This window comes from Carcharhinus amblyrhynchos, unplaced genomic scaffold, assembly GCF_965287045.1.
Source record: "Carcharhinus amblyrhynchos unplaced genomic scaffold, sCarAmb.v2.hapA scaffold_45, whole genome shotgun sequence".
Classification (NCBI taxonomy): Eukaryota; Metazoa; Chordata; class Chondrichthyes; order Carcharhiniformes; family Carcharhinidae; genus Carcharhinus; species Carcharhinus amblyrhynchos.
Window position 1 is genome coordinate 2,363,419 of NW_027649786.1, and position 26,568 is coordinate 2,389,986.

The 26,568-nt window shown below is 45.2% G+C and overlaps 1 protein-coding gene across 1 annotated transcript; it reads right to left on the minus strand.

Moving 5' to 3' along the window:
* Window positions 1–213: 213 nt before the first annotated feature.
* On the minus strand, window positions 214–18,716 carry LOC145337213 (zinc-binding protein A33-like). Its single transcript, XM_080182006.1, has 6 exons — window positions 18,318–18,716; window positions 10,739–10,834; window positions 8,972–9,205; window positions 3,722–3,744; window positions 3,513–3,628; window positions 214–785 (listed from the first exon to the last, which is right to left on the minus strand). The coding sequence occupies exons 1-6, from the start codon at window positions 18,690–18,692 to the stop codon at window positions 214–216; spliced, it is 1,416 nt and encodes a 471-aa protein (XP_080038132.1). The 5' UTR covers window positions 18,693–18,716.
* Between the last annotated feature and the right edge of the window lie 7,852 nt (window positions 18,717–26,568).

Sequence of the window (26,568 nt, forward strand, 5' to 3'; positions counted from 1 at the left end):
TGGATCCTCCGGCCCTCCCTCAGGCAGGGGTCCTCACACATCCCCGGGAGGTACAGGCCGGACCGGAGGGATCCGTCTCACCCTCCCGAGGAATGGACGGCCCCCGCTGACAGTGTGTGATAATGGGAGGGGGGCAGGATCTGCGAAGGACCCCAACCCCTCTTCCACAGAGGGACAAACCCCACCCCCACCCCCACCTACAAGAAACTGTCTTTATTTGGATGAAGGGTTAAAACCCTCATCCTCCTGGATTGTTACTGTCCGGGGACAGATTTTTAGGGGTTCTGTGTTTTTACCCCCATCAGTGATACCTGGACAGAAATAAGGATAGAGTTTCTCAGTGAATGTCCCAGTGAAAGTGTAGATATGGGACTTGTTATCCGGGTTATAAAAAGACACCTTCCCTCCCTCATAATCCAGACAGACTCGAATCTTTCTCGGATTCACACTCAGATCTAAACGTTTCTCACAACCCCAGTATTTATTCCCCTCTCTCAGTATCATTCTCCAGAATCCGTCATCTGGAGTCATCCTGGTGATGTTTCCCTTCCTACTGATGGATTCCTTGGCCACACCCACATCCCACTCAGTCTTGTTTCCCACCTCCACCTCCCAGGAATGTTTTCCTGATGTGAATCCCTCTGATCCCAGGACACAGAGATGGTAATCAAATCTCTCCGGATTGTCGGGGAGCTGCTGCCGTTCCCCGGTGTTTCTCACGGTGCTCAGGTCCTCAGACAGGAGAAGGGAAGGATGGGCTGTATTAGGGTCGAAGGTGACTGGAGCTGGGAACAGATGGACACGGATAAAATGTTAGTCAGACTCACTGTAACTTTCACAGCCGGTTAGTGATTGGGAAAATCAGCAATGATCCAGAATTAGAAATTCATCCCCCGGGGAAGAGTTTAAACAGCGCACAGGGGAAAGGGGAAGACACTGCCCGGGGGGAAGGTTTTACCCGGACACCACACCCTGCAGTGAGGTTGAGGAAACCCCGTTACAGAGAGAGAGAGAAATGGAGACAGGGCGGGGGGGCGGGGCCAGGGTGAGGGGCGGGGCTAGGTGTGGCAGGGCGCGAATGGGGCGGGTCAATGCTGGGGAGGGTGGAGATGGAGCCGGACGGAGTCTGCGGGCGGGACCAGCTTGAGGGCGGGGTCAGGTTGGGGGCGGGGCCAGGCCCCAGGAGAACTGAATGAGGGATCTGTGAAAACGATGGAAGAGAAACAGAGAGAGAGACAGAGCGACAGGCAGAGAGAGGGGGGCTCGTCTGCTGGTGACACGAATGCGACCCCTGAAGGTGCCTCCCCTTCTGTGTCCTGATGCGACCCGGAGGGACCTGCCATCCTGTCCAATGGCTGCAAGAGAGAGAAAGCTGGACTGGGAGAACAGGGACATGAAACACAGAGAGAGAGACAGAGACAGACAGAGAGAGAGAGAGAGACGGAGACGGAGTGAAGGCAACATCAGGTTGTTACAGAAACAAGCAGCCACACTTGGACCGTGCTGAATACAAGAGACGGATTAAAGAGCGAGAGAGTCAAGTCAATGGTGGTTTAGTCTGTGCCGTGTCCCCGGGGCTGGTTGGAGAAGTGAGTGTTCCTCAGTTTGAGGGATAGTGAGTTAGAAACCGGACAGTCCGGCAGCCCCTGTTAGAAGCCCCTGATCCACCAAAACCTGTGGCTCCCCTTGTACAGCGGAGGGAAACTCCAGTCACTGATGACGGGGCCCCACCGAGGGGGCAGCGAGAGGGGAAGCGCTTTAAACCCGGGGAAAAGCAGATCATCCCGACCTGTTTCAATTGTGGGGGAAGTGGACAGTTTGTCCGAGAGTGGAGGAAACCAATGAAGGGCCAGAGTCAGGGGACTCGGAGTCAAGAGACACCCGAGACAAACACCCCGAGTTTCCAGAAATCCCACAGATGAATGAAATGGTGTCAGCACGAAAACACTCCCCAGGGTCAGGTCCATGTGGCCCAGGGAGAGGGTGTCCCGGGAAATTCAGCAGGAAGGGACTGTACCCAGCCTGAGTATCCTTGTCCACTCAGGTATGATGAGTGTGATAGACAATGTGTAGATATTATAGTGGAGGGAGAGAAAGGTAGTAGAGACAGGAGTGTCCAACACGGGAGTAGATTCACCCTCTCCTCTGATCTACAGGAGGATCCATTATATTGGGAAGATTTACAGCTGATACAGGGGCTGGAGCGATATCCAAACCCTTAGGTTTTAGGGTGGGACCCCCTCCAGACAAAGTGGACATGGGTTTTAGTGAGATGGCGGCCATCGGGGGGCCGGATCGGCGGTCAGAGGCCGAGTCCAGTCATCGGGAGGCCAACAGATACCGGGTCTGACCATCAGGCAACCGGGGGAGGTGAGGGGGGGATGCGCTTGTCAACCAATCTCCCGGCAGACTGAGAAATCACTGCATGTGCACTCGCCCCACCAACGGAAATCCCTTGACTGTGTGATACACTCAGTGCCGCAAATTCATTCAACTAAACTCGCCCAAAAAATAGATGGGAAAATCTCCCGTATTCCTGCCTGTTGGGAGCTTAGTTTTTGGGGAAAATCATCCCACCCCCGTGTCCCAGCCGCAAAACCAACAGACTTTCCTTAAGATCGTGGAGAAAGAGCTGGAAAAGGCAGTAGCCTCTCGAGTGGAACAGGGAGTATTGGGACTGAGATGATAAATGTGAAAAGGCTTTCATTAAACTGAAAACGGACTTGCAGACTGGCCCAGCTCTGGGAGCTGTGGACCCCGTCAAGGACTCTTATCTGGAAGCTGCAGCCACTGACATCAGTTTCAGTGAAGTCCTTCTGCAGGAAACAAACAGTCACTTGTGACCGGGAACCGATGTGAGCAGAGTCCCAGCAGACCTGGAAAAGGGATTTTCCACCTGTGAGGGACATCTGTTAGTGAGCTGTTGGACAGTGAAATATTTTACTGTTTTCACCCGCACCCAGTCTCTTACATTACTGACCCACCACAATCCAATCCAACTGTTGTTAGACACAAAAATCACAGAAGGAACAGGATCTAGTGTCAGAATAACCAGCTGGACTTTATTGCTAAGTGGGAAAAACATTAAGGTAAACAGAATGGATGACCCTAAACTCAGCTCAACTATCCGGGAGAAGCCCATACTTGTACCGTACAGGGTGTTTCGGAAACTGGGGGAGGATTCAGGGCAGGAATCAACCCTGAGGGATGAGCTATTTATGTTGATGGCTCTAGTTTTGTGGAAGAAGGAAAAAGGAAAACAGAATGCTGATTAATGATCCACAAAGGGAGGTTGAATGGACAATATCCCTTCCCAATACCGCGAGTGTCGAGCAGGTGGAGCTGGTCACTGTGACTCTCTGATCTGAAAATTCTGTATTTTAACAGAAAATTGACTGAAGTAAAATCTGATCTGATACAAATACAATTATATATTTACTTTAAAGAGACTGCTCCCTTCTACTAATGATAGAGAGCTATTTAATAGCTGGTGTCAGGAAGCTCACACCCACCTGTGTTAATCACTGTCAGCATCTTTTTCCACACTCTGTACTGCAGTGAGCAAATGTACTTCCCCACATTTATTAAAGGGTAAACCTTCTGTGGTTCTGGGAGAGTTTGTTTCACTCTGAAACAGGAGATAAAGGTCAGTGTTGGATCATTCCAGACTCGGGGAGAAATATGTTAGAAATAAAAATCACATCAAGGGTGTAAATTTTACCTTTTCTGTATATCCGGAAATTTCTGTGGAACAAGAACAATTATTACTATTTGTGTTTGGAGAACATTTTATCACAAAAAGAGACGGGATTCCACAGAAAAGTACATTGAAAATATAGAAAGTTATGGAACTGCCTCTAACTGTCCTCACTGGACTGTGAGTTACTCCACAATATTACAAATGACTCCAGCTTCCTGCACAACACAACTCACAGAGTTACAATCCAATTGTAAAATCCTGATCAAAGTCCAATTATTGGATTTAATTTATTGTTTAACGAGATTCACTTTAAAATTTTCTTTGGGAAATGTTTTGACCAGTCCTCTGTCCCTTTCACCATCAAGTCTGATTACCCAAAAATGCTGGGTATATGGTTCAGAGTGGCTGGGGTGGGCGCCAATATTTGGAAGGACCACATTGCCAAGGTAAAGCAGAAACTGTGCATGTGGGAGCAATAATCTCTATTCGCTGTGGGCAAAAACCAGGTCACCAGGTGTGAGATACTGTTAGGGTTGCTGCATGTGGTGCAAGTCAGGCCTATACCCCGATCCTCCCCCATAACAGTCACCCGAGCCATCTTCAGATTCATTGGGAGATCCAAGATGGATTGTGTCTGAATAGATACCATTCACAAATCTCTGGATAAGGGAGGAAAATATGTACCTTCATCCTGATGGCCATCTTTATACGTGGCTGAATCAAGCTGTATATAGAACATAGAACATTACAGCGCAGAACAGGCCCTTCGGCCCACGATGTTGCGCCGACCAGTTAAAAAACAATGCCCCACTAACCTAAACCAATCCCTTTTCGTCCATAAACCTATCCACGGATCTCTTAAACGCCCCCAAACTAGGCGCATTTACAACTACAGCAGGCAGGGCATTCCAATCCCTCACCACCCTCTGGGTAAAGAACCTACCCCTGACATCCGTCCTATAACTACCACCCCTTAATTTAAAGCCATGCCCCCTCGTGCTAGCTTTCTCCATCCGAGGAAAAAGGCTATCACTATCCACCCTATCTAAACCTGTAATCATCTTATATGTTTCAATAAGATCCCCTCTTAGCCACCTTCTTTCTAGCGAAAACAACCCCAAATCCCTCAGTCTCTCCTCATAGGACCTCCCCTCCATACCAGGCAACATCCTGGTAAACCTCCTCTGCACCCTCTCCAAAGCCTCCACATCCTTCCTGTAATGTGGGGACCAGAACTGCACACAGTACTCCAAGTGCGGCCGCACCAGAGTTGTGTACAGTTGCAACATGACGCTGTGACTCCGAAATTCAATCCCCCTACCAATAAACGCCAAGACACCGTATGCCTTCTTAACAACCTTATCTACTTGATAGTTCTTCAGGACACAAATACAAAGTACCGCCAAGTACTGAGGTTCTACCTATCCCCGATGTTGCAAAGGATGGATCTGGTCACATTTTCATAGAATGCTCCAAGTAGTTGGATTATGCTGTTTCACCTGTCCCTCATAGAAAAATGTGTTCAGAAAAAGCACTTTTTTAAATCCGTAAGTCCATCAAGCAGCAGTCTACACTGAATGTCCTCGAGGCCCTGAGGGAAACGGAAATGATGGATCCTGTCGGATGGTTCCCTGAGCAGACTGTCGAAGTTATTTGTGGGCGAAGAGACAGTCACAAGCTCCTTGTGGAATGTGCCTTTGCATGACCGTCTGGAGAGAGATGTAGTGGTATTTGTTGAGGTTCATCCCAAGTAGCTACGTGACACGGGACTCTGTGCTCTATGAGCTGTTCACAGGGACAGCCACCGCAGTGGCACAATGGAGAAAGGCCATTGTGTAAGACCATTCAGCCAATGACACAAGGGGCTAGTAACTATCAAACCCCTCAGACTGTGTGCTTAATTCTAACTCTATAGAAATGTATTGAAACACTGCAGAGTGCAACATGACCAATGTCTGTTGTTTGAAATGAATTGCACTCTAATGAAAAGATATATTTTTTGTTTATGTGTCCAATCCAATCAAAGTCCAATTCAGAGTCTCAGCAAGTGAGACATTCCCGATCCAAGCTGACAAGACAGGCTTCTCACTACCTGCCTTGGGTTTCATCGTCATGATGTAGAGATGCTGGTATTGGACTTCCACACACCTGATGAAGGAACACCGTTTCCGAAAGCTTGTGGGATTAACATCAAATAAACTGGTTGGACTCTAACCTGGTGCTGTGAGACTTCTTATTGGGTTTGATCTCCATGATCCAAGCTGATTGGAGCAGGCATTGCACCTCCTCCAAGGCTCGATCTCATTTGCATCTTAACCAAAAGGCCAAGATACTGCTTTAAAAAATTGCTTCAAATGAAGCCTTACTGTAACCTTGTGACCTTAAACAAGTTCAGCACATCAATACTACACTTGATTTTAGCCAAAAGATCGAGGATTGAAACATTTGTAATGTTCTCATGAAGCACATCAGATCATCAGGAATTCTGGACAATATGTAAACATCACTGCACTTTACTGTGATAATAATTTGAAATTTTGTAAGACGTCTTTCAGACACTGTACAAATAAAGTATATTTTTGCAGATACAAAAGTACTGCTTGAGTGGATCCTGGATTGTAGTTCACGTGTCTCAGACCGCTAGGGTCCAAGACCAGAACCCCAAGGTATATTATGAAGCTAGGCCAGACCCCACCAAATTTTCCATTTTTGCATAGCTGTGAGGAAAGGATACTTCACTCTCGGAGTCATTCCACTGACAAATTAGGGAACGTTTGTCAAAACAAGTTTTATTCACAACATGGTATAAAGAACAAAGAACAACACAGCACAGGAAACAGGCCCTTCGGCCCAACGAGCCCGCGCCGCCGTCCCACTGTCTCAGTGTCCTATTCATGATTTTAGTCTACGCCTAATGTGCGAGGATCAGGGAGGTCCAATTTAGGGACAATTTAGTACCCAATCAATCAGCCTAAAAGCACATCTTTGGGGATGTGGGAGGAAACCGGAGCACCCGGAGGAAACCCACGCAACCACGGGGAGAACGTGCAAACTCCCACAGACACAGGCCCAAATCCATGTGTCCGCACAGCAACAGAGATAGTCTCTGAGCTGTCATGTTGCCCTCGAGATGGTCCAGTTTAAGCACACTAACGACATGAAGCAATAGGCAACTCCCGAAGCAACGTCCAAGAGCAGCCCATTACAACCTGCCGCATGCATGCCCCTTGCTGGACTTAAATGCCTGTGGAGACAAAAAAATTCATTATTAAACAGGCAAAGACTGTAACATCCCTGAGGCAAAACGTATTCCCAAGCCTACAATGTTTAGTAAGGCCTACTATATCCCCCTATACGTAGCCCGCTCATGTGGCTGTCTAAGTGACTCTTAAACAACCCTAGCGTGCCTGCTTCCACCACCTTACTCGGCAGTGCATTCCACACCCCCACTACCCTTTGCGTGAAAAACTGCCCTCTAATATTTGTCTTATACCTAGCCCCCCTCACCCTAAGCCCGTGACCCCTCGTTCTATCCATTTCTAATAGCGGAAAAAGCTTACCACCATTTACTCTATCTATCCCCTTCATAATCTTATAAACCTCTATTAGATCCCCCCTCAGCCGACGTCTCTCAAGGGAAAACAGCCCAAGTTCATTCAATCTTTCCTCGTAAGACAGCCCTTCCATACCAGGCAGCATCCTGGTAAATCTCCTCTGCACTCTCTCCAGGATCTCTACATCCTTCCGGTAGTACGGCCACCAGAACTGGACGCAGTACTCCAAGTGAGGCCTAACCAACGTTCTATACAACTGCAACATCAGACTCCTACTCTTATATTCTATACCTCTTCCTATGAAGGCTAACATACCATAAGCTTTCCTCATCACATTCTGCACCTGCACCGACACCTTCAGGGACTTGTGCACTTGCACCCCCAGGTCTCTCTGTGTATCTATACTCCGGATAGTTCTACCTTTTATCGTATAACTCCCCTCCACATTATTCCGGCCAAAGTGCATCACCTCGCATTTCTCCGGATTAAATTCCATTTGCCATCTATCTGCCCAATCTACCAGCCTGTCTATGTCCTGTTGCATTGCCAGGCACTGCTCCTCAGTACCCGCCAATCCAACCATCTTAGTGTCATCAGCAAATTTGCTGATCACACCACCTACCCCCTCTTCCAAGTCATTAATATATACCACAAATAGAAGAGGTCCTAGTACCGAGCCCTGCGGCACACCACTGGTGACAGCCCTCCAATTGGAAAAGGAGCCTTCCACTACTACCCGCTGTGACTCTAATAAAATGGAACAGCTTAACCAACTCTTAATAGATGAATAATCTTTAAACATGAAAAGAAACAACTCTACTTTCCAACATATCACAATTTCAGTTCCAAATAAGTAACATTATTCTCACAGTCTTAAAACCACTTTAAATCCAGTTAGCAATTACAAATATATTTGCTGGAATGAGTGGAGACAGCCTTGGAGTTTTCAAAGGGATTTTCAGAAACCTGCAAAGCTCTCCTAACTTCAACCTGAACTGCCAAACTTCAACTCCTTTCTGCAAAAGTCTTTTCTACTTCTACAGATCCAGGACTACACATAAACCACAATATCACCGAACCCTGTCAATCATTCTAATCTGAAATCCCAGGAGAACTTAAGGAAACAAACTTAACTCTACTTAACCTAATCACTTGTCAGGTTGAAGACTAATTATTCTGCTCTCCCAGGACCTGAACTGTATTCCCTCCAGTCAGACTAATCACCTTTGGCAAAAAAGCTGAACTTAAAAACATTCCCCAAAACATAAAATAACTGCTATGGATGGGATTTTGCAGCTTCACTCATCCCGAAACCATAAAGTCACGCCCAAAGTCAATGGACCTTCCCACTGTCCGCCCCCTCGCCCGTGCCAATTCCTATGGCGGGCGAGGAGGTGGACACGTGCATCACACAGGCCAACTCAGGGGAGAATGGTCTGACCATTCTGAGGGTTTCTCATTCAATATGAAGCTGATTTTCTGCATTGTTTAATTTGATGAAACTATCCTTCTGTAATATTACACTAAACAAGCTCCAGATTTAGTCATTTCCATGTTAAAGACAGCCATTAGTGATCTTGGGTGTGAGACAGAGAAATCCGAATGTCACAGGTGATTGGGGTAATTTTGGTCAGTGAGTTTTATATTCTAGATTTTGATGACACAACCTGCTCATTCTTCAAGACGGTGAAGCAGAGAAAAATAAAGAAACAGTTACCGTTAAAAACTTGATATTGTCCTGTTCACTCAGCTCTTGTTCAATACTCTGAACAGTGATTGAAAGCGATGAGATTTCCTCTGTTATCTTCTCAATCCTCTCCTTCATCTCCTGACTCTTTTTCTCTTTCTCCAGTTTCAAATCTTCCAACACAATCCTCTCTTCCTCACAGAGAAACTGGTGAAGTTTTTCAAATTCAGTTTTAATCTGTTTCTCTGTCTTTACACTTTGATCCTTTAGAAAATATCAGTGAGATTGAAAAATCAAATGAGGATGTTTAAAAGGTTGTTCAGCCTGAGCAGTTCTGTCCATATCAGAATATTAGAGAGAAAAACTTCCCAATCCTGTTAATTCCCAATCCTGATTATTTATTTCTTCCCCATGTCTGCATGGGTTTTCTCCAGATGATCCGGTTTCCTCCCACAGTCCGAAAGATAGAATCATAGTGTCATAGAGCTTTACAGCATGGAAACAGGCCCTTCAACATAACTTGTCCATGCCGCCCAGTTTTTACTATTAAGCTGGTCTCGATTGCCCGCATTTAGCCCATATCCCTCTATACCAGTCATACCCACATAACTGTCTAAATGCTTTTTAAAAGACAAAATTGTACCCACCTCTACTACCTCTGGCAGCTCGTTCCAGACACTCGCCACCCTCTGCATGAAAAAACTTTCTCTCTGGACCCTTATGTATCATTCTCCTCTCACCTTAAACCTATGGCCTCTAGTTTTAGCCTCCCAGACCTTTGGAAAAAGATGTTGACTATCGACCTTATTTATGCCCTCATTATTTATAAAGCTCTTTAAGATCACCCCTAAGCCTCCTACGCTCCAAGAAAAAAGTCCCAGTGTATCCAACCTCTCCTTATAACTCAAACCATCAAGTCCCAGTAGCATCCTAGTAAATTTTTTCTGCCCTATTTCCAATTTAATAATATCCCTTCTATAATAGGGTGACCAGAACTGTACGCAGTATTCCAAGTGTGGCCTTACAATGTCTTGTACAAGTGCAACAAGACGTCCAACTCCTGTAATTCAATTTTCTGACTAATGAAACCAAGCATGCCGAATGTTTTCTTCACCAGATGTGCTGGCTAGGTGCATTGACCATGCTAAATTCTCCCTCAGTGTACCCGAACAGATGCTGGAGTGTGACAACTAGGGGATTTTCACAGTAACTTCATTGTGGTGTTAATGTAACCCTACCTGTGACACTAACAAGTAAACTTTAAAAACTTTAAACTTTATTGAAATGTATATGAGTTATATGCAGAAAAAACTATTCTCTCGTACAGCGAGACCAAGATTACCAGATGATATTGATTCAGAAGATAGAGTTTATTTTATATTAATAAAATGAATGCAGTGAAATAATTGATTATAGATTAGTTGCATTGGACAATAGATTACCAGATGATAATTTATTCAGGAGAGGAATCTCTAACTGAGGATCAATTTGCTGACTTTCTGTTTGGTTTATTGCTGACAATCTTGGAATTTAAACTTCAAGTAAAACATTTTCCCTGTATCTACACCGTCAAACCCTTTCATAATTTCAAAGAATTCAATTGGGTCACCTCACAGCTTCTATTTTCCAGCTGGTTTGACCTTTCCAGAAAGGTATAATCTCTGAGTTCTGGGATCATCATATACATATATCTTTTGCACCTTTTCCATTTTACAATACGGAGATCAAAATTCTGCACAGAACAATTCTGGACATCAATAATTCTGTACAAAATGTAGAACAAAAGATGAGAATTACCTGAATGTGGGTTAATGCTTCCTCAAAGTCACTCTTTATATCATCACATTTGACCTGCTTCTCTTGGATCAGATCCAGTTCGGTTCGCAGTTCCTCCTGAACAAAGAATGATAATTAGTTTGTACATTTTCAGGATTGAATACCCAAAATTGAATACCGTAATGTTCAAATTAAAAATCTGAACACTTTTATTATAAGACTCTTTTTGCTTCACGTTCAGCAGTTTTTACTGAAAAAGAGACATGCTGTCAAAACTTTTCACCTTGCACTCATAGGACAACTCACAAGAAATTACCAACAGTCAGGGAACAACAATTTAAACTGCATGAGAAGAGAGTACTGGATGGTTGGCAACTCAATTCTGATTGCTGGAGTCATTGCCATGGAGAACGCAGCATGTAACAGGTAACTCCCTGGATTGAATCCGGAGTTAGGGCATTTAAGAGACCCGTGGATAGGTTTATGGATGGAAAGGGTTTGGTTTAGGTAAGAGGGTCATTGTTTTTTAACTGGTCGGTGCAACATCGTGGGCCGAAGGGCCTGTTCTGCGCTGTAATGTTCTATGTTCACCAATATTTCGAAACAATCCTGATTGTGTTCAGAATTACATTGCCCAATTTAGGATTATCAGTCAGGCTCACAATATGGCTCACTGACATATACTGGAAGCCACAAATATTCACACACAGTCCCTGTCCTTAACCAACACAAGGAGCATATCCACACATTCCACCTTTTACATTCAAACAAAAGTTTGAGGAACAAACATTCCCCGGTTCACTCTCCCAGGGCAATACCTTGACCAATAGAGAAAAACCTGTCAAGTTTGAATTTTAAACAGAAGTTCAGTCACACCATTGCTCCCTCCAGAATATTCCAACTCACCTCCTGACTGCTGTCCCACATTCTACCCTCCTGAGACCATCCAAACCTCTGCTGCCCCTCTCCTTCCTCACACCAAGTTCCAATCACCCACTACCTGACGCTTGCTGACCTACACTGGCTCCTGGTTAAACAACTCCTGGATTTTATCTGTTCTTATCTTTAAGAAATCATCACATAATAACTCTATAAAGTCCGAAGTAATTTATAGATATGCTACTGAGCGTCGGTGGTGGAGGGAGTGGACGTGGTGCCAATCAAGCCTGCTGCTTTGTCCTGGACGGTGTCGAGCTTCTTGAGTGTTGTTAGAGATGCACCCATCCAAACAATCCATCACGCTCCTGACTTGTGACTTGTAGATGGTGGATAGATTTTGAGAAGCAGGAAGTGAGTTTCTGGTCAATGGTAACCCCAAGGATATTGATAATGGGGATTCCTGAGGGACTCCTGCAGGAATGTCCCAATGCTGAGATGACTGACCCTCCACAACCACAACCATCTTCCTATCTGCCAGATATGACTCTAACCAGTGGAGAGTTTGCATCCAATACTCATTGATTCCAATTTTCCGAGGGCTCCATGATGCCACATTCGGTCGAATGCGGCCTTGATCTCAAGGACTGTCATTCTCACCTCACATTTGGAATTAAGCTAGTGACCCTGCCGAAACCCAAAATGGGTGTCACTGAGCAGGTTATTGCTGAGCAGGTGCTGCTTGATAACACTGTCGATGACCCCTTCCCTTACTTTACTGATGATCGAGAGTAGGCTGATTGGGCGGTAATTGGTCGGGTTGGATTTGTCCTGCTTTTTGTGTACAGGACACACCTGGGCAATTTTCCACATTGTTGGGTACATGCCAGTTTTGTAAGTGTACTGGAAAAGCTTGGCTAGGGGAGCGGCAAGTTCTGGAACACCAGCCTTCAGTACTGTTGCCGGAATCTTATCAGCGTCCATTGCCTTTGCAGTATCCAGTGCCTCCAACCGTTTCTTGATATCACATGGAGTGAACTGAATTGGCTGGAGACTGGCATCTGTGATGCTGGGGACCACTGGAGGAAGCTAAGATGGATCATCCACTCAGCACTTCTGGCTGACGATTGCTGCGAATGCTTCAGCCTTATCTTTTGCACTGACGTGCTGGGCTCCTCCATCACTCAGTGTGGGGCTATTTGCGGATCCTCCTCCTCAAGTGAGTTGTTTAATTGTCCACCACCATTCATGACTGGATGTGACAGGACTGCAGAACTCAGATCTGATCCGTTGAGGAGACTGCCACCTAAACATGGAGATCAGCACCCCCTGATTCTCCCTTTCATTTGTCCGATTGGACCAGTAAATTCTCCCCTCTTGTTCGGGACAGGAGGTCTTTTGGTGTAGTGGTAGCGCGCCAACCACAGACCAGAAGCTCTGGGTTCAAATTCCAACACCAGGACTTGTTGGCCACAGAAGCAGTTTTCAACGTGGTTCAACAGGCGGATAATCAGCTCAAAAATCTTCCACTATTCCCCAGTGGGTGAAAAAAAACCATCATGGGTATAAAGATACAGTAAACAGACAAACTTGTTTCGGGTCGTATGCCTTCTCTGCCTGTTTAGATTGTACATCGTATCTAAACTTCTTAATACACTTACACTATCCTAAATTCACTCATGAGTTCTTGGTCATCTATCTGGGGCAATCTGAGCCTCCAGCAGCTTAAATCTTCCATGTCCTTTGTTTAAAATCTGTCCATGTCTTTGCTCCTCTCTATTTCTATAATCTCCTTCAGCCCCACAATGTTCTGAGAAATCTGCTCTCATCGAATTCTGACCTCTTGATTATCCCTGATTTTAATTCCTCCCCTATTGGTAAGTTTGCTTCTAACTGCTGAGGTCCTGAGCGCTGGAATTTTTTCCCTAAATTTTCCCGATTCTCCACCTCTCAACCTTGAAAACATTCCCAAAAACCCCACCTCTGTGATTTGCTTCCTGCTTCCAAGTTTTGCTCCATCTGTCCCAACTTGCCTGATGTGGCTCATTGAACTTTATAACATTCCTGTGAAGGGCCTCAGGATGGTTTATTACATTAAAGGTGCTAGACAAATATTTTGTTGTTGGTCAGAAGTCAAACTCCATTTAAAGCGAATCTTTCACTCTCTGATGTACAAAAGTTTAGGTTTAATAATTATTTAGAATTAGTTGGTAGCTTCGTTAATGATTAAATAAGTGAGAGGTGGGTATCTGCCAGAACACTTGCAGGTGGGACCTATTTCTTATACGGTGCAAACTGATGACCCTCAAGGTTTGGAAATCCCTGAACCTATGATCACAAATGAGCTGAATTCAGAAACAATTTTATCAGCTATTGTACCTGAGCCAAGTGGTGAACGGACTATCGAGAGCATGAAAGCAAAGACTTCCAAATGACAGTTTTCCCTAAGCAGAACTGACATCCATGTAAAAGACTCTTGAACTGATTGTATAGATATAAAACTGTATATAATGTTACTTGGTAAAATAATTATTGTTCATAGTGAATCAGCGTTTAAAGTTAATGTCAGTAGTTATGCTATTGGAGTAAAAGGGAAGGGATGTTATGTATTTTAAACCAATGTTTTGGTGTAAAGTGTGTCACATGAATACGTGGTGATATTATCAGAGGCATTTGGAAGATTTTCCCCTGCTTCTATCTGGGGTTGTAAGCAAGCAACACCTCTGTAATAAAGCTCCACTAACTGGTTATGTAACCCACCATGTGGCAACCTTTTCATTACTCTGTCTTTGCTGTTGAAGTGATCTGATCACTTTAGTATTAAAAATAACCATCTTTGGTTCTGTTAAGTTCTGTAATCAGTTTTTATAACGATGTAGTTCTCTTGACTTTTATTTCGGTGAACATAGAATGTATTCTGCTGTTTTTATATTTGTGTCCTGTAAGCAACTTTAAGACATTAATAATCTTTCTGTGCTGATTCTATACAAAATACATATACACTTCCTGTAATTTCTGGAAGTTTGTAACTTTTGTAAGGCTATGCACCACTCAATTCTCTCATTATTTTTAATTATTTCATATCAAACACTGGCAGATACGGCAAAAACAGGTAATTACAAATTTATTCTTTCAAAGCACACTGATAAACATCTGTCTTAATGAGAGCTCTACTGAACAAACAATATTGATATCTTTACATCAATTAGGCACCTGGGAAAAAGAGCCCAAACATTGAGTATTACTGACATAATACAAGCTTGTATCTCAAATCCTTCTCTTTCTCTACACCCGAACCATGACTGTAACACTACACTCTGCACTCTCTTCTTTCCTTCTCTATGAACAGTATGCTTTGTCTGTGCAACGCGCAAGAAACAATACTTTTCACTGTACGCTAAATACACGTGACAATAATGAATCAAATCAAAAAACCAAATACATGGCTGCCGAAACATTCTAAAGACATCTGTAATCTCAGTGGAAAATCATAAATTTGAATAAAATGACAGAAAAAGTTATAAAGGGAGGAATGATCCCACAAACAATTGACACATTAACAGGCCAATCAGAAGTCAACAGGGAATGACCCACAGATGTTGACAAACCAATCAGAAACTGATCCTGCACCATCTAAACCAATCAGGGACTGATGGTGTGCTGCTCAAGCCAATCAGAATTCAAAAACATGATTAATCAGGCAGATGGGCTGTGGTTTGAAAGAATGAAAAGCTTTGATCTGCCAGGCAGGTGCTGAATTTGAAACCAAAGAGACTGCTACCCAACTGAGAGCAGGAGAGCTCAGAACTGAAAGAGACAGACAGACAGAGAGAGAAGGGCAGGAGAACTCAGAATGGACAAAGACAGACAGACAGAGAGAGAAGAGCAGGAGAGCTCAGAACTGAAAGAGACAGACAGAGAGAGAGAGAAGAGCAGGAGAACTCAGAACAGACAGAGACAGACAGACAGAGAGAGAAGAGCAGGAGAACTCAGAATGGACAAAGACAGACAGACAGAGAGAGAAGAGCAGGAGAGCTCAGAACTGAAAGAGACAGACAGAGAGAGAGAGAAGAGCAGGAGAACTCAGAACAGACAGAGACAGACAGACAGAGAGAGAAGAGCAGGAGAACTCAGAACAGACAGAGACAGACAGACAGAGAGAGAGAGCGCAATTGGAAGATGTGTTACATTGTGCATGAGACTGAATCAGGAAGTAAGAACCACTTTGAGTCAGGAAAGTCACTGTCCAGTTTGTTAAATATTAGGTTTGTTGCTTAATAAATGTTTTCTGAGTTACATCACTAGATTGCCTGCTTCCACCACTTCCACAAGCAGTGCGTTCCAGGCTTCCTCCACCATCTGCATGAAAAACTTTCCCCGTATGTCTCCCTTCAACTTTTCTCCTCTCACCTTGAGCCTGTGCCCTCTTGTAGTTTACCTTTTCACTCTAGGAAAAAGCCTCTGACTATCCACTCTGTCCATGCCTCCTAAATTTTTGAACAGTAAAGGAATTAAGGGTTATGGTGACTAGGCGGGTAAGTGGAGCTGAGTCCACGAAAAGATTAGCCATGATCTTATTGAATGGCAGAGCAGGCTCGAGGGGCCAGATAGCCTACTCCTGCTCCTAGTTCTTATTGTCTCCTATTACCTAAATTGTTAAAGTCTCAAAAGAACAAATTACTATTGAATGAGGGCAGATTCAGATTTGGAAGTCAAACACACCCTAAAATCTCTGCCTGGTTTCTGAAGCAGCAATACAAATGGCAGTTCATCGAAAGACTGAGTAATTAAATGATAAAAATTGAGAGACAATAAAACCCAAATCTATGTTCCCTGTTCAGGATTCCAAAGAACAAAACAGCACAGGAACAGGCCCATCAGCTCATCCAGCCTGCACCGATTCCTAATCCTTATTTCGACCTCCTACTTATTGCCCATTTGTGGTTTCTATCCCTCCGTTCGCTTCCTGTTCATGTGTCAATCAAAATGTACCTTGAACTTTGCTAATGTGCCTGATTCCACCATCTCCACTGGCAGTGAGTTCCAGGCCCCCTCCACCCTCTGTGTGAAAAGCTTTCCCCGTACGTCTCCCTTCAACTTTCCACTTCTGAACTTGAACCTGTGCCCTCTTGTAATTTACCTTTCCACCCTTGGAAAAAGCCTCTGACTACTCATTTTATCTGTGCCTCCTAATAGATCTCTATGAGGTCACCCTCAGCCCCCGTCTTTACAGTGAAGACAATCCAAGTTAATCCAACCTCTCCTCATACCTAAAACGCCCCAGAACAGGGAACATCCTGGTAAATCATCTTTGCACACTCTCCAAAACATCCATGTCCTTCCAGTAGTGTAGCAATAAGACCTGAACGCAGTTCTTCAGATGTGGCCTAACTAATGTTTTATAACAGACCACAATCAGTAAGGATAGGTAACAACACCTCCTTCACAATCATTCTCAATACCAGTGCCCCACAAGGCTATGTTCTCAACTCCCTACTATACTCCTTGTGTGGCCAAATTCCCCTCCAACTCAAGTTTCAAGTTTGCAGATGTCACTGTTGTAGTGGGTCGGATCTCAAACAATGATGAGACAGAGTACAGGAATGAGACAGAGAATCTGGTGAACTGGTGCAATGACAATAATCTCTCCTTCAATGTCAACAAAACGAAGGGGACAGGCATCAACTTCAAGGAGTATAATGGAGAAAAGGCCCCTGTCTACATCAAAGAGGACAATGTAGAAATGGTCAAAAGCTTCAAGGTTTTAGGTGTCCAGATCACCTACGTGTACTGGTCCCCCATGCCGACACTATAGTTAAGCAAACCCCAGTGCTTCTGCATTCTGCACTCTCTCATTTCCTTCTGTATGAACGGTATGCTTTGTCTGTATAGCGCGCAAGAAACAATACTTTTCACTGTATACGAATACATGTGACAATAATAAATCAAATCAAATCATTTACTACCTAATTTGCATCTGAATTTGATCCTCCAAAATGCACCACCTCACATTCGTCCGGATTAAACTCCATCTGCCATTTCTCTGCCAAAGTCAGCAATATATCTATATCTTGCTGTATCCTTTGACAATCCCGATCACTACCTGCAACTCCGCCATTTTTTGTGTCATCCATAAACTTACTATCGGACCACTTACACTTTCCTCCTGATCATTTATATATATTACAAACAACAAAGGTCCGAGTACTGATCCCTGTGGAACACCTCTAATTACTGATGTCCATTCCAAAAAGCACCCTTCCACCACTACTCTCTGTCATCTATGACCAAGCCAGTTCTGTATCCATCTAGCCAGCACACCCCAGATCCAATGAGACATTACCTTCTGTAACAGCCTGTTAAATGTCCTACAACATTTTATAGAAAATATCCAGAGCCATTCCCCTCATCAATCATTCTTGTCAACTCCTCAAAAAACTCAATCAAGTTGGTGAGACATGACCTACCCTGCGCGAAACCATGCTGCCATCAAATCCATTCATTTCCAAATGTGAATAAATCCTGTCTCTCAGTATCTTCTCCAGCAGCTTCCCCACCACTGACACTGGCCTGTAATTACAGGGATTGTCTCTGTTTCTGTTCTCAGAGGAATAACATTGACCATTCTCCAGTTCTTTCGAAACTCACCTGTGGCCAATGAGGATGCAAAGATATCGGTCACATTATCTGTTTCTGTGTTTTATTTTACACAGGATCTCCTCACCTTAAACTCTCCAGCAGCTTCTTCCACTGGCAGCATCTCATGGTTTTGATGATTTTTTGAAATCTGACAAATGACACAGATGGGCTGATTGTCAGTTTTACAGAAAACTTTCAGCTTCTCCTGGTGACGGCTGCATTCCTGCTGCGTTTTATCACCTTTATCACTTTTTACAAACAGTTCCACGATGTTGGAGAGAGTGCGGATCGGTCTCAGATCCCTGGAGGAAGTTTCTTTTCTACAGATGGGGCAGGAGGCAGTGACAGCTTTCTCCCAGTACTGGGTTATACAGGATCGACAGAAGCTGTGATCACAGTCGATTAAAACAGGATCTTTATACAGATCATGGCAAACAGCACAGGAAAGTTCATCTTCCATCTCGACAGACTGATCACCATATTCTGTACTCTGAGTAAAAGGGTGATCAAAGTTCAGTGAAATACTTTCAGTTTCATTTCCTGATTCAAACCACACCCAGAAAGGGGCGGAGAAAATGAACAATCTAAACAGGTTACTGATAAACAAGATTTATTCACTAATTTGGATCCAGAAATCACCACCATTACTGGCCTCAGTCAATTTTTGTTCCTGTATTTTTACATTATTCTAATAGAGAACAAAGGCAGGACAGTTGATCTGGACAGATTTCATTTAAATTGTTCGCACAGACTTTTGATCAGAGCAGGAAAGAATGGAAATTATTGCTGTGTCAAATAGGACAATAAATTTCTTTTATTAAAGATCAAAGCTTTATAAACAAAGACAAAGCAAACTGATTAGGCTGTGTCACTTTCTAGGTGTTGTGTCGTGGTCACTTCAGAACCTTTGAAAAGTTACAGCACAGGAGGAGGCCATTCGGCCCATCTTATCCGTGCCAGTCTGAGGACACCCAGGTGCCCTTCCTAATCCCACCTTCCTGCACCCGACCCACAGCCCTGATGTGTCTCAGTGTCACATTGTGTTTGATAATCATCTTGTGAAGCACCTTGGCACATTTCACTCTGCTGAAGCTGCCGTCCAAATGGAAATTGTTGTTGTTTTGAGTCAAATCCTGGGCCAAGGGCTGAAGTAAGAGTCTGACACAAACCTCGGGCACTGTCTCTGATCATTCACTAACTGTTTCCACTCACTTTGACCTGAAGTCTCCCCCAGGCAGCCCCCAGGAATAAATGTCACATCTTCATCGGCCTGGCTAAGATGCTCTTTGGGAGAGTGGGTGCAGACTGGATGGGCCCAATGGCCTCCTCCTGTACTGTCGGGGTTCTCTGAGGGAAGACAACTTGTATCTGCTGTTTGAATAGAAATGAATGGGGGAGCGATGGGAAAGGGCTGCGGTGGAGTTTTGTTGCTGGATTCAGACATTTCCCTGAATGATGTGAGTGGCCTTCATAGCGAGGGGGATTGAATATAAAAGTAGGGAGGTCTTGCTGCAGCTGTATAGGGCATTGGTGAGGCCGCAGCTGGAGTACTGTGTGCAGTTTTGGGCGCCGCACCTGCGCAAGGATATTTTGGCCTTGGAGGGAGTGCAGAGGAGGTTTACTAGGCTGATACCGGAGTTGAGGGGGTTGAGCTATGAGGAGAGGCTGAATAAACTAGGCTTGTACTCGTTAGAGTTTAGAAGAATGAGGGGAGATCTCATTGAGACGTATAAGATGATGAATGGGATGGATAGGATAGAGGTGGAAAGACTCTTCCCGCTCAAAAAAGACAGTAGGACTAGGGGGCACAGCCTCAAGATAAAGGGGGGGCGGTTCAGAACGGAGTTGAGGAGGAACTTCTTCACTCAAAGGGTGGTGAATCTCTGGAATTCTCTGCCCGTTGAAGTGGTGGAGGCTGCCTCGCTAAATATTTTTAAGAAGCGGGTTGATGGGTTTTTGATAAGAGAAGGGATTAAGGGTTATGGGGAGAGGGCGGGAAAGTGGAACTGAGCCACGACAGATCAGCCATGATCTTATTGAATGGCGGGGCAGGCTCGAAGGGCCAGATGGCCTACTCCTGCTCCTATTTCTTATGTTCTTATGTTCTTATGAAATGTCAGAGTGAGGGGTGAAGCTGAAGCTCTCCCCGACCAAACCCCCTCCGCTTTTCCATTTCCCTGCTGCCCCTTTTCTGATCAGATGTGTGTGATTTTAAACGGTGTCACTCCCTCTCCTCCTTTTCCCCAGCTCTACACTGATCGTTGCTGATCTCTCAGCTCCCAGTTCACTGACAGGCTTTCGAGCCGCAATGTTAACCTGGATTCTCTCTCTCTCCACAGCTGATAGCGAGTGAGTTGTGTCTTTGTAGCATTTTCCACTCCCATTTCCAGGCTGGGGACTGAGTTGGATGTTTCAGTGTCTCTGTGAACTGCCTCTGGAGGGAGGGAGCAGCTTCCCTGATGCATTTGGATGCTGCCAGTTTGGTTCTGGGCTGCTGACTGCTGCTGACATTGGGGGAATTGCTGATCTCTTTTTTGCCGGGTCACTTTTTAATTCCTTGTTTAAGATCAGGAATCTAATTGTAAATGAACATTCCCAAAGTGAAGAAATACATTTCCTATTTGTGTTCGACCTTCCAAAATGTGTTACCTCACATTTGTCCGGATTAAACTCCATCTGCCTTTTCTCTGCTCAAGTCTCCAACTGATCTATATTTTTAAACCTTTCCGACCAATTAATCTCCTCTCTGTACTCGGAAAACAGGCCCAGATTTTTGAATTCAGTGCCTGACACACAGCAAGATCCCAAACTGGGGAATTTCACTCTCCCAACCTGGGCTTTTTTGGACATTGTACAGACTGGCAGTGTGGAATTTCCCGATAGGGACTCGGTGTGTGACAGGAACATGGAATTGGGAATTCCAGGCTCATGTTTATTTTCCCTCTTTGTTTCTGATCCAATTCTCTTTCAGTTGTGAAGAAAGGTCGCTGAATTCCGGGGAAGTGCCGGAAGATTGGAAAACGGCTAATGTTACGCGGTTGTTTAAGAAGGGTGGCAGGCAAAAGGCAGGGAATTATAGGCCGGTTAGTTTAACGCCTGTTGTAGGTAAAATGTTAGAATCCGTCATCAAGGATAAAATAGTGAGGCATCTTGAGGAGAATTGTTTGATAGAGCAGACGCAGCACGGTTTCGTTAAGGGGAAGTCGTGTCTGACGAATTTATTGGAATTCTATGAGGATGTGTCTAGGGCGGTGGATAGAGGAGAGCCGGTGGATGTGGTCTTTCTTGATTTTCAGAAGACGTTTGACAAGGTGCCTCACAAGAGGTTATTGCAGAAGGTCAGGGGGCATGGAGTTGGGGGTAGGGTGTTAGCGTGGATAGAGGATTGGCTGTCAAATAGGAGGCAGAGAGTGGGGGTCAATGGGTGCTATTCGGATTGGCGGATGGTGACTAGTGGAGTGCCCCAGGGGTCGGTGCTGGGGCCTCAGCTATTTACCATTTATATAGATGATCTGGAGGAGGGAACCGAGTGTATGGTGTCGAAATTTGCTGATGACACCAAGATTGGTGGAACGGCAAATTGTGCGGAGGGTGTGGAGAGTCTGCAGAAGGATCTAGATAGGCTGGGCGAATGGGCCAGGAAATGGCAAATGGAATTTAATGTTGGCAAATGTGAGGTTGTCCACTTTGGTAGGAATAATGGTAGGAAGGACTATTACTTATGTGGCGAAAAACTGCAGCAGGTGACGGTGCGGAGGGACCTCGGGTTCCTTGTGCATGAGTCGCAAAAACCCAGCCTGCAGGTGCAGCAGGTGGTCAGGAAGGCGAATGGGATGCTGGCCTTCATAGCGAGGGGGATTGAATATAAAAGTAGGGAGGTCTTGCTGCAGCTGTACAGGGCACTGGTGAGGCCGCAGCTGGAGTACTGTGTGCAGTTTTGGTTGCCGCACTTACGCAAGGCTATTTTGGCCTTGGAGGAAATGCAGAGGAGGTTTACTAGGCTGATACCGGAGTTGAGGGGATTGAGCTATGAGGAGAGGCTGAATAAACTAGGCTTGTACTTGTTAGAATTTAGAAGAATGAGGGGAGATCTCATTGAGACATATAAGATGATGAATGGGATGGATAGGATAGAGGTGGAGAGACTCTTCCCGCTCAGAAAGGACAGTAGGACTAGGGGGCACAGCCTCAAGATAAAGGGGGGGCGGTTTAGAACGGAGTTGAGGAGGAACTTCTTCACTCAAAGGGTGGTGAATCTCTGGAATTCTCTGCCCGTTGAAGTGGTGGAGGCTGCCTCGCTAAATATATTTAAGACGCGGGTTGATAGGTTTTTGATAAGAGAGGGGATTAAGGGTTATGGGGACAGGGCGGGAATGTGGAACTGAGCCACGACAGATCAGCCATGATCTTATTGAATGGCGGGGCAGGCTCGAAGGGCTAGATGGCCTACTCCTGCTCCTATTTCTTATGTTCTTATGTTCTTTTTCTTATGTCCTGTGGAGTGGCACAGTGGTTAGCACTGCTGCCTCACAGATCCCGATTTCAATTCCGGCCTTGGGTGACTATCCCTGTGGAGTTTGCATGTTCTTTCCGTGTCTGCTTGGGTTTCTTCTGGGAGCTCTGATTTCTTCCCGCAGTCCAAAGATGTGGGGGTTGGGTGGATTGGCCATGTTAAATTGCCTCTTAGTGTCGGTAGAATTAGCAGGGCAAGTAAATGGGGTAACAGGGATAGGACCTGGTAGGATTGTTATCAGTGCAGGGTCGATGGGCCGAATGGCCTCCTGTACTGTAGCGATGCTATGCTTCTCTGAATTAAATGATCAGTATTGCCTGGATTCACTATAGTTCACCACAACAGGTCCACAGCAGACATCATATCCCTGGCCTTACCTTCAACCCTGGATAACAAGAACAGTCTTGTCAGTCTCCCATTTATTGACTATAGGTCAGCCTTAACACCACTATTCCTACAATACTCACCTCCAAACTCCATGGCCTGGGGCTCGGCTCCTCCCTCTGCAACTGGATCCTAAACTTCTAATCCACAGGCGGCATGGTGGCACAGTGGTTAGCACTGCTGCCTCACAGCTCCAGGGGCCTGGGTTCGATTCCCAGCTTGGGTGACTATCTGTGTGGAGTTTGCACATTCTCCCTGTGTCTGCATGGGTTTCCTCCGGATACTCCGGTTTCCTCCCATAGTCTGAAGATGTGCAGGTTAGGTGAATTGGCCATGCTGAATTGCCCCTTATTGTCAGGGGGACTAGTTAGGGTAAATGCATGGGGTTATGGGGATAGAGCCTGTGTGGGATTGTGGTTGCCGCAGACTCGATGGGCAGAATGGCCTCCTTATGCACTGCAGGGATTCTATGATTCTGTTCTATGACTGTAATCAATAAGGACAGGCAACAACACCTCCTCCACACCAGTGCCCTACAAGGCTGTGTCCTCAGCCCCTTACTATACTCCTTACACACCTCTGACTGTGTGGCCAAATTCCCCTCCAACTTGATTTTCAAGTTTCTTTATGACACCACCTTAGTAGGTTGGGTTCAAGCAATGATGAGATTGAGTACAGGAAAGAGATGGAGAATCTGGTGAACTGGTGCGACGGCACTAACCTCTCCCTCAATGTCACTATAGTTAAGAAAGCCCACCAATACCTCCAGTTTCTCAGGAGACTGAGGATATTTGGCATGTCTGCTACAATTCACTCCAACTTTTACAGATTCACCATAGAAAACATTCTTTCTGGTTGTATCACAGTTTGGTATGGCTCCTGTTCTGTCCAAGACTGCAAGGAACTACAAAGGGTCATGAACAAAGCCCAGTCCATCACGCAAACCAGCCTCCCATCTATTGTGTCTACACTTCCCACTGCCTCAGAAAAGCAGCAGTATCATCAAGGACCCCATGCACCTCGGACATTCTCTCTTCCACTTTCATCCATAGGGAAAAAAATACAAAGGGCTGAGGACACATACAAAGGCTGAGGACTATTACTTACGTGGCGAAAAACTGCAGCAGGCGACGGTGCAGAGGGACCTCGGGGTCCTTGTGCATGAGTCGCAAAAACCCAGCTTGCAGGTGCAGCAGGTGGTCAGGAAGGCAAATGGGATGCTGGCCTTCATAGCGAGGGGGATTGAATATAAAAGTAGGGAGGTCTTGCTGCAGCTGTATAGGGCATTGGTGAGGCCGCAGCTGGAGTACTGTGTGCAGTTTTGGGCGCCGCACCTGCGCAAGGATATTTTGGCCCTGGAGGGAGTGCAGAGGAGGTTTACTAGGCTGATACCGGAGTTGAGGGGATTGAGCTATGAGGAGAGGCTGAATAAACTAGGCTTGTACTCGTTAGAGTTTAGAAGAATGAGGGGAGATCTCATTGAGACGTATAAGATGATGAATGGGATGGATAGGATAGAGGTGGAGAGACTCTTCCCGCTCAAAAAAGACAGTAGAACTAGGGGGCACAGCCTCAAGATAAAGGGGAGGCGGTTTAGAACGGAGTTGAGGAGGAACTTCTTCACTCAAAGGGTGGTGAATCTCTGGAATTCTCTGCCCGTTGAAGTGGTGGAGGCTGCCTCGCTAAATATTTTTAAGAAGCAGGTTGATGGGTTCTTGATAAGAGAGGGGATTAAGGGTTATGGGGAGAGGGCGGGAAAGTGGAACTGAGCCACGACAGATCAGCCATGATCTTATTGAATGGCGGGGCAGGCTCGAAGGGCTAGATGGCCTACTCCTGCTACTATTTCTTATGTTCTTATGTTCTTATACCAACCAACTCAAAAACAGCTTCTTCCCTGCTGCCATCAAACTTTTGAATGGACCTACTTTCCATTAAGTTGATCTTTCTCCACACCCCAGCTATGACTGTAACACTACATTCTCTCCTTTCCTTCTCTATGAACGATATGCTTTGTATAGCAAACAAGAAACAATGCTTTTCACTGTACTAATACATGTGACAATAATAAATCAAATATGACTGTGTGACCAAATTCTCCTCCAACTCAGTTCTCAAGTTTGTTGATGACACCACCACAGTGGGACAGATCTTAAACAACAATGAGAAGGAGTACAGGAAAGAACAAGTGCAGATTAGGTGGATTGGCCATGCTAAATTGCCCTTTAGTATCAGGGGGATTAGTAGGGCAAATACATGGGTTTACGAGGATAGGGTCTGGGTGGGATTGTTGTCAGTGCAGGCTCGATGGGCCAAATGGCCACCTCCTGCACTGATGGGATTCTATAAATTGATTCGATGACAATCTCTCTGTCAACATCAGTAAAATGAAGGAGATAGCCATCAACTTCAGGAAGCGTAATGGAGGGCATGCCCCTGAATACATCAACAGGGATGAAGTGGAAATGGTTGAGAGCTTCAAGTTTCTAGGTGTCCATATCACCAACAACCTGCCCTGGTCCCTCCAGACCGACACTATAGTTAAGAAAGCCCCACCAAAACCTCTACTTTCTCAGCAGGCTAAGGAAATTTGGCATATCTGCTACGACTCTAACCAACTTTTACAGATGCAATATAGAAAGCATTCTGTCTGGTTGTATCACAGCTTAGTATGGCTCCTGCTCTGTCGAAGACACAAGGTACTACTATGAACGAAGACCAGTCCATCACACAACCTCCCATCCATTGACTCTGTCTACACTTCCTGCTGTCTCGGAAAAGCCGCCAGCATAATCAAGTACCCCAGGCACCCTGGCATGCTCTCTTCCACCTTCTTCCATGGAGAAAAAGATCAAAAGGCTGAGGTCACGTACCAACCAATTCAAGAACACCTTCTTCCCTGCTGCCATCAGGACCTACCTTGCATTAAATTGATCTTTCTCTCCACACTCACTGTGACTGGAACACTACATACTGCATTCTCTGCTTTCCTTCTCTATGTATGGTATGCTTTGTATGGCGTGCAAGAAACAATACTTTTCACCGTATACTAATATATATGACAGCAATAAATCAAATTAAATATCAAATGAAATCTGATAGCTGAGTGTTTCAGCATTTTGTGTTTTTGGGATTGCTGCCAGTACCAGGTATCCAGCAGCAGGAGGCGACATTGCACTGTTAAACTTTACTGATCTTTGAACAGCTCGACATCCCCATCTTCTGGCTGAAATCGGCACTACAATGAACTGCAAGGGAAAGTTCAACACTCTGGGCTGAATGGTCACTGTGATCATCACTCACAAAATAGGCGTTGGAGTCAAGTGTGGGAACAGAGTGAGGAATGGAAATGGAGAAGAAATCCCAGCTACAGACTGGGAAACAGAGGAAGAGATGGAGGATGGGACTGGTTGTTTGATTGAAAGAAGCAGGGAGTAAA